This window comes from Salvelinus alpinus, chromosome 22, assembly GCF_045679555.1.
Source record: "Salvelinus alpinus chromosome 22, SLU_Salpinus.1, whole genome shotgun sequence".
NCBI classification, from domain to species: Eukaryota; Metazoa; Chordata; class Actinopteri; order Salmoniformes; family Salmonidae; genus Salvelinus; species Salvelinus alpinus.
In genome coordinates, this window is record NC_092107.1 from 9,795,011 (window position 1) to 9,811,384 (window position 16,374).

At 41.1% G+C, this 16,374-nt stretch overlaps 2 protein-coding genes across 15 annotated transcripts in view; both read left to right on the forward strand.

The window, feature by feature from the left end:
- Positions 1 to 516: 516 nt before the first annotated feature.
- LOC139549783 (uncharacterized) lies at positions 517 to 1,620 on the forward strand. The gene has a single exon (XM_071360543.1). The coding sequence runs from the start codon at positions 517 to 519 to the stop codon at positions 1,618 to 1,620; it is 1,104 nt and encodes a 367-aa protein (XP_071216644.1).
- Positions 1,621 to 8,738: 7,118 nt separating this feature from the next.
- Positions 8,739 to 16,374, forward strand: part of LOC139548968 (histone-lysine N-methyltransferase MECOM-like) — a 173,110-nt gene continuing 165,474 nt past the window's right edge. For 9 of the 14 annotated variants that reach the window (XM_071358955.1, XM_071358950.1, XM_071358956.1 and 6 more), the window contains exon 1: positions 8,739 to 9,064. In XM_071358955.1, coding sequence (XP_071215056.1) covers positions 9,028 to 9,064 — 37 coding nt within the window. In that variant the 5' untranslated portion in view covers positions 8,739 to 9,027. The remainder of the gene's footprint in view (positions 9,065 to 16,374) is intronic. The other 5 variants (XM_071358948.1, XM_071358952.1, XM_071358951.1 and 2 more) reach the window with 1 other exon arrangement.

Genomic DNA, 16,374 nt, shown 5'->3' on the forward strand with positions numbered 1-16,374 from the left:
GGTGGATGTGTTGTATGGAGGGAAGGAGGGTGGTTGGGATATGGTAAAATCTTTGTACTTATATTGATGTACATTCTGTAAAACTTGAATAAAAATACATACCAAAAAAATTATAAAATGTTTACACAAAATGTTGTCAGTATTGCAAACCTAAGCAGGACACAAACAGAAGTATCGCAATTTCATCTTCTTCTTATTTGCTGAGTTAAATACAAATATTTACTCTCGCCACGTTATCAGCAAATATGACAACTATATCACCGGGTGATGCAAAATTAACTCACCCATTGTCACCGATCCGGATACACGCACATTGAAACTAGAGGAGAAAGTGCTTGTGACATCATAATGGTGTTCTAATCTGTTCTGAAATCAGAATGTTTTCATTGCCGAGGTACTTGGTAATGTATCACAAAGTGATAGGAATGGAGAAGGGGGGACTGTAATAAGGCATAACTTTATTTCATATTTGTGGGAACTCTTTTCATACTTTCTGCTGCTAGAATTGAGAGAGAAATGGCACATTTGCCAACTGCAGTTGTGATTGACAATGGAACTGACCAGATGAGAGTTGGGAACTCAGGCAGTACAGAGCCTAGTCTGATCTGTAAAAATGTCACTGGCAGATCTGAGAGCAACTCTAGTGAAGGAGAGCTCTGCTTTGGAGATGAGGCATGGGGGAGGAGAGACGACTTGTCTGTGATTCGTCCCATGAAGCGTGGGAGGGTGGTGTCATGGGCTGATATGGAGGCCATATGGAGCTATGTTTTCAACATGCACGTGAAGACCCCCTCATGTGAGAGCCCAGTTTTACTGACTGAGTTCCCCTTGACCACCCAGTCGGACAGGGAAAAGACCTGCAGGATGATGTTCGAGGGGCTGGGTGTCCCTGCATTGTACCTGGCCCCTCAGTCGCTCCTGGCCCTGCTGTCTTCAGGCAGGGTGACCGGCTGTGTGGTGGACTGTGGCTACGACGTCACCCACGCCGTCCCAGTTTTCGAGGGCCACTGCCTCCCCCACGCTGTGCGTCAGCTGGGCCTGGGAGGGCAGGATGTCACGGCCCACCTGGCTCTGCTGCTGAAGGAGTCTGGAGCTCAGTTCTCCAGCACCACACAGGAACATGACACCGTGACCATCATCAAGGAGCAGATGTGTTATGTATCCACTGATCCCTCCTCAGAGACAGCCACAACCATCATCGGCAGCGCCGATGCGGACTACCAGCTCCCTGACGGACAGATGCTGAGGATTGGCAGCGAGAGGTTCGGGGCGCCCGAAATCCTCTTCTCTCCTCAGACTGTCCGCATGGTAACACAAGGCATCCCCAGTCTCCTGGTGAGCTCTGTGTTGGAGAGCGATGCAGACCTGTGGCAGCTGCTCCTAGACAACGCCGTCCTTGCCGGGGGCTCCAGCCTCCTTCCCGGGATGGGCCACAGACTGAGGGAGGAGGCCTCGGCTCTGGCCCCGCAAGGAGACCGCGTGGGGCCAGTCCCTGTGATGGATACTGCCTGGCTGGGGGGCTCCCTCCTGTCCTCTCTCTCCATCTTTGGAGACATGTGCATCAGTGCCTTGGAGTACCAGGAGATGGGGTCCAACGTGATCCATCACAAGTGCTTCTGAGTCATGTCTGATGCCTTTCCCTGGTCTGCTCACCAGAGACAATTCAATGAAACACTGATTCTGATTAAAGATATTTTTCTAAATGTTTCCCAAGGAGAATGAACTGTTAATTTGATAAGGCACAAAATAACTTGGATATAGCCTAGGCTGAAGGGGGCAGGCATAGGCTTACATTGGAGACAAAAAATTGGCCTATGGGAATAAGAGCTCTTGTTTGGTATTGGAATGAAATAGTTTGATTCAGTGCTAATAAAAACAAATGGTTTTTGGAACTTTTGTGTGACACAGCTGTCTTATTCCTATGCATGGTCTCCAGAAACCATTATGTCACTGCAACCGGGAAACTGACGAGCATCCCACTCCAGTCTGCTCTTACGGTAAACCCCAGATAAATAATGCTGATTGAATGACAGATTGATTACTTGTCAGGTCTCTTAGTTGAAGAGACTTTTGCAATGGAAAAGTCAATCAGAATTGATGAGGACGGCTCTGTAACCTGTCTGTGACCTAATCGAGCTGCTGAGTTCGAGGATAAACGACTGCCCGTAGACATCCCCGCCACACCATGTCCATAAATACTTCTCCAGATTGTCTCGAGAGTGCATAGTAATCCGCCCCTTAGAGAGGTCTACCGGGAATCACTGTTAAAATGCACTCAACTATCTGCCTCACCAAGATGTCAATAGAGTTTGCTTGCCCCTGAAATACCAGCAGTGAATGTATACATTACCCTCATCGTATTGCTAGTGTTATCTACATATCTATACCTCTGTTGTAGAATATATTTGTTATAGGTACGTTTAGACAATAGTTTGTTTCATTGCTTTATTGTAAACCGTTCCGCTTATTGAGCACTAGATGGCGGTACAACATTATGGAGCAACAAACGTTAGAAATATTGTAGTCTAAGAATCTGTCATCACTGCACACACTTGTTTGGTTGGGTGTAATTTACTATAGCTGTTGTAAAGCATTTTAACAATTTTACCACCTCCAAACCAAAGGTATGTATCAGGATTGACAAATAGATACGTATACACTTGCTATAGCAGACTGTCCACCAGTGCATAAATTGTCCTTGCAAACCTTTGTGTCTTGCCTTTAGTAGGTCTAGGCCTATTCCATTTCTGTGTCAGACATTAAGGTACAGTGTATATATATATATATACTGTATATAGTACCAGTCAAAAGTTTGGACACACCTACTCATTCCAGGGTTTTCTTTATTTTTACTATTTTCTACATTTTGGAATAATAGTGAAGACATCAAAACTATTAAATAACACATGAAATCATGTAGTAACCAAAAAAGTGTTAAACAAATCAAAATCTATTTTAGATTTGAGATTCTTCAAAGTTGCCACCCTTTGCCTTGATGATAGCTTTGCACACTTTTGGCATTCTCTCAACCAGCTTCATGAGGTAGTCACCTGGAATGCACTTCAATTAACAGGTGTGCCTTGTTAAATGTTAATTTGTGGAATTTCTTTCCTTCTTAATGCGTTTGAGCCAATCAGTTGTGTTGTGACAAGGTAGGGGTGGTATACAGAAGATAGCTCTATTTGGTAAAAGACCAAATCCATATTATGCAAGAACAGCTCAAATAAGCAAAGAGAAACAACAGTCCATCATTACATTAAGACATGAAGGTCAGTCAATCCGGAAAATGTCAAGAACTTTGAAAGTTTCTTCAAGTGCAGTTGCAAAAATCATCAAGCACTATGATGAAACTGGCTCTCATGAGGACCGCCACAAGAAAGGAAGACCCAGAGTTACCTCTGCTGCAGAGGATCAGTTCATTAGAGTTACCAGTCTCAGAAATTGCAGCCCAAATAAGTCCTTCACAGAGTTCAAGTAACAGACGCATCTCAACATCAACTGTTCAGAGGCGACTGCACGAATCAGACCTTCATGGTTGAATTGCTGCAAAGAAACCAATGCTAAAGGACATGAAATGAATACAATCTCAACAGACAAATGGTTTGGGGAGAATATTTGGTTGCAATGTTCTAAACTATTAGCAGCTCTTAGTTGATTGTTGTTGATGCACACTTTGATGAGCAAAGACATATTTATTTGTTGAAGCACAGAACGGTATTTTGATACTGTAGCCTACAGTACTTAGATTGTATTTGCTCACATGTTCTCCACAGCGTCACGGGCATTGTTATGATACTCTGTCTTGGTGCACTTTCTTAGGTTTCTCAAGTGTGTCGCCACAATGCAGACATGGCTTATTTGTTCAAATGCAAGGGTTGTGCTCTTCCAAGCTCTACCAAGCTCATCAAATATATTCTGCTTTAAACACGACTGAACCAGGAAGTATACAATTGAACCAAGAACTCCTTGCTTGAATCACATGACATCGAATGAAAGCCTTGCTTAAAGACTTAATGCAATCACAGTCACTAATACTTTATTATCTATTTCATTCTCCAGCACAAGTTGGGTTTGCAGGGGAAACATGTTGACTTCACATGAGGAGAGGTTACTGGGTTATTGCTGGTAAAAAAAAAATATTACATTAATTTGTTGAGTGTGGACTTTGTATAAGGAGTGGGCTAATAAATAGGCCTTGTGGCTATAGGTCTAGGTTTTCAATCTACACTGAGTGTACAAAACATTACAAACACCTGCTCTTTCCATGACATAGATCCCCTATTGATGTAATTTGTTAAATCTACTTCCATCAATGTATTATGGAGGGGAGAAGGCAGGTTAAAGAAGGATTTTTAAGCCTTGAGACAATTGAGACATGGATTGTGTATGTGTCCCATTCAGGGCGTGAATGGGCAAGGCAAAATATGTACGCGCCTTTGAACGGGGTATGGTAGTATGTGCCAGTGGGAGATGACTTCACCTTTCAGCAGGACAATAATCTAAAACACAAGGCCAAATCTATACCGGAGTTGCATACCAAGAAGACAGTGAATGTTCCTGAGTGGCCCAGTTACAGTTTTTACTGAAATCTGCTTGAAGAGAGAGACCGTGAATATACCAATTGTATACCAATTGATTTTTGAAAAATATTATTTATAAATCCCTCATGACCTTACTTCAACTGTCGTAACCCTTCAGAACCCAAAATATACGCTTTTTTTTTACTCTATTGTTTACAAACTATGTAATTGTAAACAAGCACTAGGCTCAAAACATGGTTAAAACTATAATTTTGATGTCATGGATGGTCAGTGCTTGTATTCATAGCTCTGTCTATGAATTTGAGTGTGGTTACATTACTCCAGCCCCTTCTTGAAACTTTCCACCAAAACAGTGGTGGGGTAGTTATTTGTTATTGTTTGAACTGTAGATTACCCTTTTAACAGATTTGGAAACTGAGGAACACATAAGAAGACATGTCATGGCCATTGTTTTTGTTTGTTTGTTTTTTCTCTGTAATACTACTAGCCACATGTATGAAGTTGGTATAAGCTAGCCCAGATAGGTTCCAGGAATCTTTCAAACTCATAACTAGCTACCAAGAACCCATTTCAGGCTATCAATCTAGTTATAGTAGCTAACTTGTCTAATTATCTTAGGTGGTATGCATCTTGGCAGGTTTGGTAAACTTTAGAAAAGCAAGAAATAACTAAATGTACTGAATATGATTCACATTCCTTTCAATATTCTACCCTTGAGCAGAGATTCAGAGAAGCATATCTAGTTTTGTCAGGAGGATACAGACAGCTCAAGAGGTTTGCTTAGACATGCAGAATTATTATCATATTTATATTTTTACATATAATTAAGCATCATGATTATGGCTCTAGATCACAGGAAAAAGCTGTTTCAGGAGTTTGAAATAATGCTAAATTCGGCCTCCCAAGTGGCGCAGCAGTCTAAGGCACTGCATCACAGTGCTTGAGGCGTCACTACAGACCCGGGCTTGATCCCAGGCTGTGTCACAACCGGCCGTGACCGGAAGTCCCATAGGGCGGCGCACAATTGGCCCAATGTCCTCCGGGTTAGAGGAGGGTTTCGCCGGGACGCCTGCAGGCTGACTTCGGTCGTCAGTTGAACGTGTTTCCTCCTCACATTGGTGCAGCTGGCTTCCAGGTTAAGTGGGCGGGTGTTAAGAAGCGCGGATTGGCGGGTCATGTTTCGGAGGATGCATGACTCGACCTTCGCCTCTCCCGAGCCCGTTGGGGTGTTGCAGCAATGAGATTGGATCGCAATTGGGGAGAAAAAAGGGAGAAAATACAACAACAAAAAAATTCTAAATTCTCAAATTTATGGATGGGGACATAGCCCTCCTCCAGGATCACCCCCCAGCCATCCTCACATACTTTGTGCCTGCTCAGTTTTTTGGGGTGCATGACACCCCTGCCCATAAGCAAATGGTGGAAATATGAACACCTCAATATCCAAATAGCCACAACAGTGTAGCCTAATATTAACTTTGATCGAAAAGTAGAAGCGTATAGTGGATGCTTTTCGATGTAGTCAAAAATCCAGGAGCGAACAGTTTCAGATTATTTCTGCGTATCTCTACTTGAACGGAAAAATTAGGCAGAAAGTTGGAGTTCCCCGTGGTGTTTTGGCAATGTAGATTGTGTTGAATGGGTGTCGGTACCAGAGCTCAGTGGTCCGTATAGGTTATAAAATACTCGCACTTCTCTCCACGGAGGGGCACTGCTCACCGGGCACTAGCGTGCTCCACTCCCGGCCTTTTCGCCGGATCACACTCCTTCGAACATGGCATTATATGAATTATTACAATTGAATAAGAGCAGGAAATGATGGTAATATGATTATACTCTCGAAGTTAAAGGTGAAAAAATGGTTGTAAAAACACAGGCAGTATGGCATGATGATTCTAACACCCAGCACACGTTTATGTCAAAAGCATAAAATGTTTAGGCACCAGTATCAGATTCAAAAGCAGTTGCACATATAAGAGTTATAAAACAAGTTATAATAATAACTATTATTATTAGACTATTATTATTAATAGTATTATTATTGTTATTGGTGTTGTTAATATGTGTTGTTATTATTATTGTTGTTAGTGTGGTTTATTTATAAAGACGTTTTATTTGTAGGCTTTTTAAAAATGCTTTTGTTATTAGTGTTATTATAATAAAAAGTATATGTTTTATAAATCAAAATACTGCTCATGCAAAATACTGCTCATGCACATACAACAATTGACTTGACAAATTATTATTTTTATGTTTTTGCAAATGTGATGGGAGTATTTATACCGTATTATTATTTGTATTTAGTAGTATAGTCTACACGCTTTATCGTCGTTGTCCATCTCCTTATTTTATTTCAGAAACGTCTTGGCTGGGAAAAGCATTGATAAAATATCCCTGTTGATCACTTGATTGATTACCTTGCTCAAAGGTCACGCGGGTGCGCGGTAATTTCCTTGTGCGGGAGGCTCCCTTCTCACTTTTAGTCTGGCTTCGACGGCTCCTATACAAATTATGTATTTATTTTAACCCCTAAACAACCTCCCAAACATAACTAAATGCATTGAAATAAACAATCAATTACCAGATATTAACGTGAGTTCTTATTTTCTGCAGAAATTACCCAAGGTAACGCATCTAATTAGGTTAAAATAGGATCCAAACGTTGTGAACTGCCCAACCACTTTTTTTGATGGGATTTAAATTCGAACTATAGCACAAGAAAGCAAATAATTTAGCTATACTTGCAAAGGGTCTTGAACCCAATGAATGTCTAATAATTACAACCCACCGGGCTGCACAGATCTCTCCAGCGTTCCCTGGTCCTGCCATTCCGCGCCTCCGGGTCAGCGTGTCATAATAAAGTATGTATTCTGAAAGTGGTCTCGAGAACAGTGAGTTATTGCAATGAATGAAAACTGTTTCCATTTAGGCTAATTGAGCGCGCTGCCTCGAGCTGTAGCTATGGGTCTGAAAGGCTGCATGCCTGCCTGCGCCGCAAGCCACCCTCTCCAGCACACGGTGTACTTAATAGCACCATTTATGTCATTACTTTGGTGCTAGGCTGAGGTATACCCACAATAAAGTACCTATATTAACCTTTCTTGACTTGGTGACTTAAATTACTTGGTGATTTCTCTAAACTGTAAGTATGTTGGACGAATAACTTGAGACAGTATTTTCCTTAATGACACCTTTATGAACATTTAACATATAGTTTGACAGCAAATGTATTTGACTGAATTGGATAACACACACACCCCACGCGCCTTTTCTATTGATAATGTGGTACTGACTCAATTGCCCACAGTTATCAAAAACATGAATTCATATTTCCGAGAGGTATTTTAGCATAAACGGGGTCCAACCTATAGGCGTATTACTTGCCCTATTGAAAGGTATAATGGACATCGGCCAAAGGGATGTCTTATTTTTGTTCTTTACAATTTATATGATGTCATTACTTAAATCAATTTCAACATACTTTGGAATCAATAAATCGAGTTCACAAGCCATTAAAGGGTTCACGTGCAAGATCAACATGACCTCATGCGGATCTAATTAATGAGCAATTACCTTAATTATACTGCGTTTTAATTAATAAACAAATACACCTTGCAGTTAATATCTCTCCACTACGACTGTAGTGCAATAGCCCAATAAGATTGTTGGGGTTTTCATTGTTAGGTTCATCGGACCAATCCTATGTTGATACAGTGGTGCCCAAATCCGATAAGAGTAAGGCAAAGTAAAACAGTTCAATTGTGCATCAGCTTTACACAAAAGTTATAATAGACTATTCGAGTTCAACAACATTGATTTTGGTTATCAATTTGCATGCAAGCGATGGAATTTACGCATGCACGTCAGCAGAAAGGGGTTTTAATTCAAAGTATTAAACAGATTAATAATTGTCATCGCTTCACAAAAAAAAAGCCTCGGACAGCCTCATATTAGAGCTGTCAGTTCGACTGCCCACATACCAGGGGAGGAGGGGTTCATTCATTTCCTAGTGGTCGCTGTGATGGTCAAAACACAATTAAAACGTATAAAACATTTAATGAAAACGTTTCACATTAGTAATTTAGCCGAACATTGATGAATGTGATTTCATTTTTAACACAAAAGGTAGGCATGCATAGTGAGAGTTTGAGAATAGTTCATTATAATTAATGTCTCCGGCTCTCCGTAGATTCGAGGTCGTGTCGGCTCTGTTTCATATTCGGTGATCTTTAAAGATCTTACACGAAGGGATCTCTCTGCGATTGCCATCTGACTAGATCAGTCATATCAAGTGATAAATCGTTCCAAACTTTTTTGGCGGTGCTGCCAGTTTGGTTATGCGCATGTGCGAAGGTGTCCAAACTGACAATGCTGGAGAGATAGCGAGTCTGGATTGAGAAACACAGAGAAAAGGACAGAGAAAAAAGAAAAAGCAGGAAAAGATCCAAGAAAAAATCTAACAAACCCACGCCGAAGGACTGGCATCATGAGGTCCAAAGGCAGGGCACGGAAACTGGCCACAAGTAGGTGCAATATCCCTTTCTTTGCCTTTTGAAACTGCCATCTTGTAAATGTGTAGCTATATCTCAGTTATCAATGCTGTTTCGCATCTAAAAATGAGGTACAATATATTGTATCTTGCTTACATGAGTGTCAGTAGAAAATAGCCCCCACTCACGACTGAGCAGCGGTACAGTACAGTTGGGAGAAGAAGTTGGTTCAAGGGTTTCGAGTTGATGCTGTCAGTGCCAGTTCGTTTCGCGAATTCAGAAAAATTCAATTGGCGTTTTAAGTTATAAAAAGTTGTGCAAACGGGAGAGGCACTTCTCAGGGAACGAACTACTATCGTTATTGGGTTGTGCTTTGTATAGTGGGCGCTACAGCGTTGGCCAATTCTCGTCCCGTCCTGCGACGCTGTTGTTGCACGCGCTTGGTTTCTGTATACTTCAATTTGCAGGAGCAACTTTGAAAAGGCAGGTTGCCTCATTCAGACTTCGGAAATGAAAGATCCAGAATGAAGGACTTATGCATTTAAATATAATCAGGTACCATTGCTGACAAAAGTCCAAAATATATATTTTTGCCTTGTTAGATGTAGCCTAGTATAAATGCGTATAGGTGTTCGCTCTACCTATCATTACGTTATAGCCTTGGGTTATTACGCTGTATTGTATCTTTATTATGGTGTATTTCGTTTGTGCAACACGTACAGCATCTATGTTATATAATTAATGTTACGGTCTGTGTACAAAACGTGTTTACATCTTTATGTTATACAGAAATGTAATGATGTTTGTGTTTTACCACTGCACATTGAGGGGCACGGAGGCTTTGAACGCCAATATTCAGTAGCCGAATACAGTATTTCTGTAATTGATTGAAATGGTTAAATTATTAATCTGAGTTCTGAAAGCAATTCAACCCCAGGGAGCAACACACTGATTTGGGTAAAAGGTGTTTACTCCCCAAAAAAATGTATTGTGATCTATGGCAATCTACCAAAATGCACTACAATGTTTATATAATATGTAGGCCTATCTCTCTCAGCAAAATGTCAAGCGGATGATGTAGCTATAATCATTATGTACAATCCTTCAAGTAGTTTATGCTACAGAAGTAAACGTTTTCGATAATTATTTCAAATTGTGTATAGGCCTATTGCAATTTAATTGCATTTTCTGAGTCAGTAACATTTTCAATTGTGTTTAACCTTTATGAATGTGTATAGCCAGTAGGCTATTTTTTTGCAGTCATTTTCTGAGATAAAAAAAATCAACATTTTCAAATTTTAAGTATATAATTTGAATGTTTTGAATGCTAGTTTCCTCATGTCTGGACAACAGTGCAGCCACAGGTCAACACCGGTAGGTTGCAGTCCTGGAGACAAGGGTCGCGGGTGTGATTCATTCAATAAACGTCTGAGAGACCTGACAGTCTTGTTATTGTGTGTGTAACTTTCTGCCTATAACATATATTCCTGCTACAAATTGATCATTTCTCTGGACCTTTCTGGAGCTCCGACAGAGGAGAAATTACCTTAAAACCCTTTCCTCTTTAGGATATTAATTTATTTAGGCCTACAAACTCAGTGGATGACACTCATCCAACCAGCAGTTTTATTTTGAAATCGAATTGTGAGTGTTTTGTTTGTTCAAACAATACTGGGCATCTTTTCCCAGTTGCGATGTAACTTAACGATAATCGTACCAGATGCATCGTTATTTAAGAGCCAACTTTTTAGAGGACGTTTGCTATATGAGTTGTTAGACCATTTGTCTGGATGGAAAGAAAAGCAGCGCTGCTCTCGGATCAGCTTTCTCCATTCAAATCATACCTTAACATGAAAGTTATTCCATAATACTGACGATGGATCAGCTCCTAGAGACATATTGCCACCTATGGCTGCAAATAGGCTATTGAGGCGGCTAATTATGCTTTCCCAATAATAATGCACTAAATCACAGATCACAGATTGGGCACATCATTGAGCACATGTTGTCATACATGAAAAACATTGAGCCAAAAATTACAGACAGTAGCCTAGACGCAAAATATATTGTAATAGAAATTGATTTCAATATGATTGAACTAGCCATTTACATTTACGTCATTTAGCAGACGCTCTTATCCAGAGCGACTTACAAATTGTAAAGTTCATACATATTCATCCTGGTCCCCCCGTGGGGAATGAACCCACAACCCTGGCGTTGCAAGCGCCATGCTCTACCAACTGAGCCACACGGGGCCTATATAGATAGGCTTGTAGCCTATGTATCTTTTAATGCAGTCATCTCAGTTCTCATTTGAAGCATCATTTTACCCTTCACTTGTTTGTAGCAATTGCAAATACTTTGGCAACTTTTTATGTGTAGTCAACTTCATTCGGAAGTTATCGCAGTCACCAGGTCCGGCCCTAGCCTTTTGGGGGCCCTATGGGAAATGTTGTTACAATTTCCTCCAATTCTACACATTTTGCCATGGGATGCAGACAAAATGGTGCAGTTTTAAAGCAACTTTGCTGCAATTCTACACATTTTGCCATGGGGCAGAGAGAAGATTTGACCATTTTATAAAACATTTCATGCAATTCTACTCATTTTGCCATGGTGTGGAGAGAAAAATGTGCAGCTTTAGAGCTATTTTTTAATATGACTTATGCCATGTTAATATGATATCTGAGTGAGGGTGACTAACAAAATCAATGGGGGCCCCCTGGAGGTCCGGCCCCCTGAGCAAGTGCCCTTTGTGCCAAATCAATAATTCAACCATTATTACTACAAGTTTAGATAGCTGGCTAGACTCAATTTACCAATCTAAAAATTGTTAGCTGACACAGGCTAATTGAGTGACTGTTAGTGACTGACATAACAAGAGAAAACCATCTGATGGACATCTAGATAACTCTCAACAGTAATTTGAGACCCCAACTGAATTCCCCCCAAAAGTATATATATCTAATATATATATTTTATAATTTTTGGGTCTGGGGCACTCTATAGGCCGGGTGCCCACAGCGCCTAGAGCCGGCCCTGGCAGTCACAGTCAGACATCTTGATTCTATGTTTAGCGAAGATCTTTTGAGAATAAAGTGATGCGGAAGGGCAAAAAAACATCTAATGATGCACTTTGGCTACTCTACGAGTGGTCTGGATCACTCGTAGATGTGCAAAGGTTTTCTAAGGTTACTAACGAATGCTATGGGAAACACCTCGGCTACTAAAAATACATCGTTAGATGGTTCTAATGATGATCTTAACGCTACGAAGGCTCTGAGGAAGGAGGCCCTGACACAAAGATAAATGCGTTATACATGTAGAAATAAATCCAGTTTACATGTTGTGTACATGTTGTGTGCTGCCTTTGTGTAATAGCGAAAACCCCCCAGGGATTATGCAAGTATTTGTGGATTTTGTTCGGTGCAAGATACTGTACAAATGAGATGCATTTTTCACATCCGTTTTATTTTTTGGGGGTTGGCTATTAGATTGTGTGTTTAAAATTGCTCACCAAAATATATTTCCGAAGGGAAATTTGACGTTCAAAATAAACTTGAATGGATCACATTGAATTGACAGCACCAATACGAGTCGAAGAGCTTTATAACCATAGGCCTACTTTTAATGTGAAAAGTTTGTCAGGAAGAACTTTAAGAGCTAAACAGACAGGGACACTGTAATTATTTATTTCCTGTGCTTCGTGGATTTGTCTCGTGAGCTTCGGGGTCATTGCAGGCCCTTTGGCCTTTGGCACAGAGGATCTTTCGTGACGATATGAAATAAACCCAGCAGACGGTCTGCTCTCATCAGCATCTCTTACAGACTGTTGTTTATGGCAACATGGCCCAGTATTTACAGAATATGTGTGAAAAGCAAACGATATGCATATTTTTCTGTGATCACTAACAAGGCAAAAGGCACACACACACACACACACACACACACACACACACACACACACACACACACACACACACACACACACACACACACACACACACACACACACACACACACACACACACACACACAGCAATAATGGTTTAGTAGTGCATTTAGTAGTGGTTTTGGCGCCTGCTGCAATCGGCCTAAATATTAACAGTCCCTTGAAGGAATGCGCCAGGCTACAGCACCAGCCGGTCTGCACATCCAGTTCCAGGCGTAGTTCTAAATCATTACTTATAATCTGAGAATAGGGGGGATAATTTGAGGTATATTTAAAGATTATTATTTACTCAAGATGTAAGAGGAAGATTTCTAGGCTACCTATTAAGTCAGTGGGAGAGAATGTTCTGATAGCTCAGCACAGTTTCCCCCCGGGAACTAGGCCGTTCTGGCCTGTAGCCAGCACTGCACAATGTCAACAGTGAATATTTAAATTCCCAGACTCCCCATAAGAGGTCTGCCGGTAAATGTGTTCAGTGTGCAGCCTGTCCTGATAAGTTCTGTTCAGAGACTGGTCCTGTAGGTCTCCTCGCGCCACAGAGAGTGTTTGTGCTCGAGCTCGATTGATGTGCGCATGGCAGGCAGATGATAAAACACAGTGGAGTGAGTTAATGGAGGGGGAGTTGGTAGGTGGGGAGGTGGTAATAGAAGTGTGATTAGTGGGGGAAGATTAGTTCAGATGTCATATGGGGGTTCACTCAAACTCACCCCCCCTACACAAAAAAAAACTAAAACAAATTATTTGTCCAAATATCATACTTCAGCTAGGACTATCGGCCTAAGCTAACTCCTTGTCTGCTAACGTTAGTAACCAACGTGCCTCTCAACTAAATGCTCAGGGGGTAGTGTGAGATGTCTGAACCTTGGTGCACCACTTGTAATGTCCTCAAAAAGAAGAGATAAGACTCATATGAATGCTGAATTGGATTTTTAAAAATTCATGCACTACCCCTTGTATTTAAAACAACATACTTTTGGTTTATTCACACATACAGTGGGGCAAAAAAGTATTTAGTCAGCCACCAATTGTGCAAGTTCTCCCACTTAAAAAGATGAGAGAGGCCTGTAACTTTCATCATAGGTACACTTCAACTATGACAGACAAAATGAGAAAAAAAAATCCAGAAAATCACATTGTAGGATTTTTAATGAATTTATTTGCAAATTATGGTGGAAAATAAGTATTTGGTCACCTACAAACAAGCAAGATTTCTGGTTCTCACAGACCTGTAACTTCTTCTTTAAGAGGCTCCTCTGTCCTCCACTCGTTACCTGTATTAATGGCACCTGTTTGAACTTGTTATCAGTATAAAAGACACCTGTCCACAACCTCAAACAGTCACACTCCAAACTCCACTATGGCCAAGACCAAAGAGCTGTCAAAAAAAATAAAAAATAAATAAGTATTTGGTCAATAACAAAAGTTTATCTCAATACTTTGTTATATACCCTTTGTTGGCAATGACAGAGGTCAAACGTTTTCTGTAAGTCTTCACAAGGTTTTCACACACTGTTGCTGGTATTTTGGCCCATTCCTCCATGCAGATCTCCTCTAGAGCAGTGATGTTTTGGGGCTGATGCTGGGCAACACAGACGTTCAACTCCCTCCAAAGATTTTCTATGGGGTTGAGATCTGGAGACTGGCTAGGCCACTCCAGGACCTTGAAATGCTTCTTACGAAGCCACTCCTTCGTTGCCCGGGCGGTGTGTTTGGGATCATTGTCATGCTGAAAGACCCAGCCACGTTTCATCTTCAATGCCCTTGCTGATGGAAGGAGGTTTTCACTCAAAATCTCACGATACATGGCCCCATTCATTCTTTCCTTTACACGGATCAGTCGTCCTGGTCCCTTTGCAGAAAAACAGCCCCAAAGCATGATGTTTCCACCCCCATGCTTCACAGTAGGTATGGTGTTCTTTGGATGCAACTCAGCATTCTTTGTCCTCCAAACACGACGAGTTGAGTTTTTACCAAAAAGTTATATTTTGGTTTCATCTGACCATATGACATTCTCCCAATCTTCTTCTGGATCATCCAAATGCTCTCTAGCAAACTTCAGACGGGCCTGGACATGTACTGGCTTAAGCAGGGGGACACGTCTGGCACTGCAGGATTTGAGTTCCTGGCGGCGTAGTGTGTTACTGATGGTAGGCTTTGTTACTTTGGTCCCAGCTCTCTGCAGGTCATTCACTAGTTCCCCCCGTGTGGTTCTGGGATTTTTGCTCACCGTTCTTGTGATCATTTTGACCCCACGGGGTGAGATCTTGCGTGGAGCCCCAGATTGAGGGAGATTATCAGTGGTCTTGTATGTCTTCCATTTCCTAATAATTGCTCCCACAGTTGATTTCTTCAAACCAAGCTGCTTACCTATTGCAGATTCAGTCTTCCCAGCCTGGTGCAGGTCTACAATTTTGTTTCTGGTGTCCTTTGACAGCTCTTTGGTCTTGGCCATAGTGGAGTTTGGAGTGTGACTGTTTGAGGTTGTGGACAGGTGTCTTTTATACTGATAACAAGTTCAAACAGGTGCCATTAATACAGGTAACGAGTGGAGGACAGAGGAGCCTCTTAAAGAAGAAGTTACAGGTCTGTGAGAACCAGAAATCTTGCTTGTTTGTAGGTGACCAAATACTTATTTTCCACCATAATCTGCAAATAAATTCATTAAAAATCCTACAATGTGATTTTCTGGATTGTTTTTTCTCATTTTGTCTGTCATAGTTGAAGTGTACCTATGATGAAAATTACAGGCCTTTCTCATCTTTTTAAGTGGGAGAACTTGCACAATTGGTGGCTGACTAAATACTTTTTTGCCCCACTGTATATGAACGTGTCTTTTCAGACATAGGTTGAAACAATGAGAGGATATTAGGCATGCTCATAGTCTGCTCATGCCGCACTCACCCTGTTGTCCCGTAGGTGCACAGCAAATTTGAGATCAAAATTTTAACACCCACAGTGTTAAATTGAACACTTCAAAATTATATGTGACCCACCGAAATAGTGTTAAACTAACACTTTTCAAAGTGTTCACAAACTAACACCCCTAGAGTGTTTTGTAAAGCCTTATTTGGATATTTCCCAGCATGCCTTTCATGTGAACATGAGCGATACCCACCCATGACTGTGTTTGTTAGTGACAGAGACATCCTTGTTGTGTTCAATCATTTTTAGTTCTGAAGCCTTCACCAAGTGACTGCTTATGTGAATGTGTTTGAATTCAAAATAAACCCTTGATGACCATATAATACACATTTCATAAGGCCTTTAGTTATGGCCTAATTATCCTCAACATTGTGGTCTGAAAAACTTGGCTCATGGGCCACATCAGACATACAAGTCACAATAAGCTGGTTTATGAAGTGATTAGTAATTCCTATCGGAATCAAGCCAG